Genomic DNA, 5,065 nt, shown 5'->3' on the forward strand with positions numbered 1-5,065 from the left:
AATATGTAAATACATACATTTCTTATTGTAGAATATTAAAGAAATCTACCAGAGATCATAATATATATTTTACAAATAGTTAGTATACGTATGAACCGATTGTTATAAAGTATTAATAATATTCTTTGCAGTATCAGTTATTTATTATAACCTAAACAGGGTATATTAAGTTTGCCACGAAGTTTATAACACCCAGAATTAAGCGTCGGAGACCCTATAAAGTATATATACTTGTATATATAAATGATCAGTATGTTGAGCTGAGTTGATTTAGCCATGCCCGTCTGTCTGTCCGTATATATACGAACTAGTCCCTCAGTTTTCAAGATAACAGTTTTGAAATTTTGCAAACGTCATTTTCTCTTCAAGAAACTGTTCATTTGTAGGAACTGCCGATATCGGACCACAACTTATAGCTGCCATACAAACTGAACGATCGGAATCAAGTGCCTTTCGCATTTGACATGGTATCTTCACGAAATTTGACATGGATTACTGCTTAAGGTAATAATATAATCTCCACATATAGCTTTCATACAAACTGAACAAATAGTTACTAAAAAAATGCACCTGTGAAGGGTATATTAGTTTCGATGCAGCCGAAGTTAACGTTTTTTCTAGTTTAATATTGTTTTTAACGGTGGTCACAACTCTCTCTTTCCTTTTTCTCTATCTCTACAAACGATAGGTAGCTCAATCTTATCCAAAGCTTTCATATAGATTATATAATTATATTTTAATTTTAAATATCAAATATGTAAATATAAAAATCCTAATCGAATGCTGCCTTAACGATCGGACTAAACTCTGCTTCAGTCTGGCATGAATATACATACGAGTACTACGTATGTACTTATTTCCACTTCACACAGAATGGTTTTGGTGCTCAATGACATGACTAGCAAGTTCCTCGAAGTGTCTTAAGGCTTGTCGCTTCTTCTCCAGTACCAAATTGTCTGATAACCGGATCAATATCAATATTGTAAGAGTGGCCAGTATTCCCAAGGCGAAGAACACAATCTGTAATGAGTTGATATAAAATTCAATAAGTTATTCTTTGGTTTTTTTTATTAATAAGTTTATGGTTGTTTTAGCTACTTTGTAAATTAATTTGAGTCTTAAGTTTTCGATTGGCTCAGCGACACTCCCTTCTATATCGATATCCTTATTTCGTGGCTCTGCCTTCATTGTGATCTTTTTTCTTCGTTCTTTTTGGTTTTCGTATTCTGAAAATTTCTATTTTTTGTTTATTATTGATGCTTTTCTCAAAAAAGTTTGACTTTGAATTTAAGGTGTTCTTTGGTCAAAATAGAAGAAAGTAGAGAATATATTTCCTATGCTAAAGGTGAGTACTGAATATGATATCATGTTTGAATCGTTTAACCTTATTATCAAACATCGATACCGTTCCGCTGAGTTCTAAATCTAATTGGAGAACAATTTTCCAACGACATCACATTGCCGAAATTAATTCGCCGCATACTTTTCTTTTTCAATGTTGACCGGATGTCAGATTAATCTTGTCAAGTACGGTTGTCACGAAGAATACCGTGATTAAATCTCGAAGACATATGATGCGGGAAATAGAAGACATGCTAACTCTAAACAGCATAACAATCGACCCCCCTGTGATATATTTATCTCTTACTTTGAAAAAACTAGCAACACTATGGGTGCCATATTAACTTACTCCAAACAACAAGCGCAATCGTGAGAACCGTGTTATGGAGTTAATTCGTCGTGACCGTCCACAAAACATGCGTCCACTAATGAACACAAAAGAATAAGCAGTGGTCCAAATTGTCAGGGTAGCAGTTGAAGTGTGAGAGGATAACGGGATGCCTCTGTCTGGGAATCTTAATGATTCCGGTTTCTCGAAAACTGACAACAAGATCCGCAGCAATACACCTGCAGGCTATGTCCACGGTTCCTAAATGTAGAATGGCTTTAAGTCCTACCGGTGGTGTAGGACTTACAACACCACTTATCCTAAAGATAACCGCTTTTTGAAGATGATCTAGCTGTTTAGCAAGTATGGCTTTACCCGAATGCTCTCGACGCGACAAATACATCATTCAACAGTATTGGCATACCCATGGTTTCATAAAGCCAGAGCACAACTTTTGGTGGGAAACTCCATCGGTTCCCAATAACAACTTCATAACATTATAAGGCAACCAGTGCCATTCAACTAACCAGTTCAGTTTTATTTGGATTAACAGCTAATCCACTTCTTTCTGCCGATCTAGCTACCACATTATGATATCCTTGGGTTAACCCCTAACGATATCTATGAGTTTCTTTCAATCATGAGAGCAACATCATCTGCATATACTTGCACCCAAGAGCCTCGTTCCTTGAGTTGTTTCCATATGTCATTTACCACTAAGATTCCGAGTGAGGCAGGTATAACTCTATTTAGCCGGATGCCTTCGTTGACCTATTCACTTCGTCACCTCAGTTCTGTCGCAAAGAAGACAATACATGAGGTGTTTGTCTTCGATTCGACCTGAAACCTCTCTAGAGGGCTGACTGTCGAGAAATGTCTTATGCTTGAGGGCTCCTTATAGCCATAACACAACAGCGTGCAAAGCAGTGTCCTGCCTTTGACGTAGGCTTCTACTACATATATTGTCTCTCAGTATACTGTCACTGATGTGCAGGTCCATAAGCTTTACAGCTTCAAGACCTAAAACCATTGGCATTTATATGAGAGCTCTTTCCGGCATTCGGGATGAACGGAAAATCTACATGTCTCCAAGCCTGGTGAATATAGCCTTATCTAACAAAGCTTGCGTCAATATATTTACGTAGGGGCCAACCACCTGCATGACACCTTTATTGTTCACTGAAATTGTACACATATAATGAACTTATATGATTTGATTGCGCTCTCCAGAAGATGTAATAAAGCTGTATCGCCCTCCTGAATCCCTCTAAGCGTCACTTCTTTACTGGATTAATTCTCCCCCTACTCAAAGTAAAATCTCCATCCTCATTGTATATATATCCCATAAAAATAGGATGTTTTGCGAGAACATGCTTAAGCCTTGAGGATTCGTGACACCCTGCTTTTGCAAAAGAATCTCCATGAAACTCCTTTGGTCTTCTTTATTGCCGACTTACATATAACAAGCGCCGTTTTATTCAGCACACAGTCGCCGCTGGAACCGCTTTTGCGTATGTGGACTTCCAACATGACAGGGCAACGTTTGCTAAATACCTATCAGACCTCCCACGTAGCTTTAGTTGAAACTTGAGTATAGACTATTGCTTAGATCTAGGTCGTGTTCATGCCCATTAATATAGCATATATGTACATCATCAATCACAATTCAATCGATTTAATCGCGAATAACGGGGCTTTTTAACACAAATTTTAAGGAATGGCCAATTAACTCTATATATGTATGTAGATTTGTATTTTTTCAATGAACTAAATACACGCAAAATTATGTCATATCAATTTGATTATTATCCATGGAAAAATCTATCCTGAAGCTTCATTATTCTTTCTTTTGTACACTCCGAACAAAGTATCCATAAATCGTATAAGCCACAAGGCAATTACAATAAGGCTCACTGCGATTAAGCCCGTTAATGCGAAACCAAAAATCTATAAAAAGTAAAATATATATTAAAATTTTTAACTCTCCGATTCGATTGCTTAGCTAGAATGGACTCACACAATTATTAGCTCGAACTAGAAATTGGAAGATTACATCACGCCTGTTACTGCGTACTGAGCTTCTTTCTAAATCCAGCATTACTAAGAGAAATTTGTGTGTAAAATAAACTCAGAGTTGGTAAAAAATGTTACAATCGCAACAAGTCTTCGCTTAGGTGCGCGGAGCCATGTTGGGTGGCGTGTGGCTTCGACTCAAAAAGTAAACCGTTTGAGAAGCGTATCAAAGCGTAAACAGTGAAAGCTGACGAAATGCCAATGAAGAAGAAAGTAACCTGAAAATATGAAAATATATACAGAAATACAATAATTCTCTTTTTCTTGAAATTGACAAACCTTTTGGAGAAGCGTTAACTCTGGCTTTTGCTTTACTTCCGGTGAACTCTGCTGCTCCAGAGTCATGCTTGGATTTTAGTGAGTGTATTTGTATAAGATATTTTTCTGTTCTAAAAGTTATGCGTTTCTGTAACAAAACAAATTTTACTCTTTCAAAATAAAATGTTATCTGACATTATCTGAAATTCAAAAAAAATTTGAAGTAATCAAAGGAAGTATTTGCTTTCTTGACGTTTTTGTGATATATGGAAAGTTGCCATTTATAGAATATACTTACGTATAATGAGTATGTTCGTTAAGAGCTTTCTTCTAGTTCCGACAGTAAGAAAAAACAATTTAAATGTAATAGCAGAGCGGCCGGTTAAGTCAAAAATCGGACTCGTAGTTATATCCTCAATTATAAACATAGATGAATTTCATATCTAACAAGGCACCGGTTCTTTGATGGTTTAAAAATAGGTAAACCCCTTACAAAACCAGACTTTTTCCAATAGAAAACTAAATAATCAATTTATTAATGATTAGGTCGAATAAATTTTCAGGAACTAGTTTTTACTTAATTATGTTCAGCTTCGTAAAACTTCTCATATCGACGACAAAAAAGATATCGATGTTCATTAAACGAGTTCTCTACACTCAATACAATCCAGAATTAAATATCGCTGGAAGGTCTGTAGTTGAATCCAAACAAACGGATCTACTTGTTTTCACTACGAAATACAAAATCCTTCAAATATGGCTCCCTTCAAAAAATGGAACACCACTCTCAAGAACTGCACCAAATACCTTGGCGCAGGCTTGGACTACTAACTGTGAAAGCACAATATGGTTGAAAGACAAAGAATGGCTAACAATGCCTTATATGAGTATAGATAGTTGCTCGTCAAAACCCTCGCTCTCCAAGCAATTACACCGGGATTATACGACAATTATTACGACAATTATCCCGCTTTGCTAATATTATATAATATAGCGGACAGGTTTCCAGAAATTAACCTACCGAAAACCAATGGAAAGGGTTCAGAGACTCGAACTGAGCATAAC

General features: G+C 36.3%; 1 protein-coding gene and 1 long non-coding RNA gene across 2 annotated transcripts; both read right to left on the minus strand.

Moving 5' to 3' along the window:
• Positions 1-787: 787 nt before the first annotated feature.
• LOC126752773 (uncharacterized) lies at positions 788-1,280 on the minus strand. Its single transcript, XM_050463752.1, has 2 exons — positions 1,099-1,280; positions 788-1,020 (listed from the first exon to the last, which is right to left on the minus strand). Exons 1-2 carry the CDS (start codon positions 1,186-1,188, stop codon positions 865-867), a joined length of 246 nt encoding a protein of 81 aa, XP_050319709.1. The 5' UTR covers positions 1,189-1,280; the 3' UTR covers positions 788-864.
• A 2,113-nt stretch (positions 1,281-3,393) lies between these two features.
• Positions 3,394-4,156, minus strand: LOC126752775 (uncharacterized). The gene is made up of 3 exons (XR_007666039.1): positions 4,022-4,156; positions 3,687-3,960; positions 3,394-3,616 (listed from the first exon to the last, which is right to left on the minus strand). It is a non-coding gene; the product is annotated as an uncharacterized LOC126752775 (long non-coding RNA).
• Between the last annotated feature and the right edge of the window lie 909 nt (positions 4,157-5,065).

The sequence above is a fragment of the Bactrocera neohumeralis genome, chromosome 3 (genome assembly GCF_024586455.1).
Source record: "Bactrocera neohumeralis isolate Rockhampton chromosome 3, APGP_CSIRO_Bneo_wtdbg2-racon-allhic-juicebox.fasta_v2, whole genome shotgun sequence".
In the NCBI taxonomy this organism is placed as follows: domain Eukaryota; kingdom Metazoa; phylum Arthropoda; class Insecta; order Diptera; family Tephritidae; genus Bactrocera; species Bactrocera neohumeralis.

What these genes read in the sequence shown, in the direction of transcription:
- LOC126752773 (XM_050463752.1), bottom strand. Translation starts at nt 1,188, where the DNA reads ATGAAGGCAGAGCCACGAAATAAGGATATCGATATAGAAGGGAGTGTC. An exon ending in GACTCAAATTAATTTACAAA is followed by an intron (nt 1,021 to 1,098) that starts GTAGCTAAAACA and finishes AACTCATTACAG; the next exon opens with ATTGTGTTCTTCGCCTTGGG.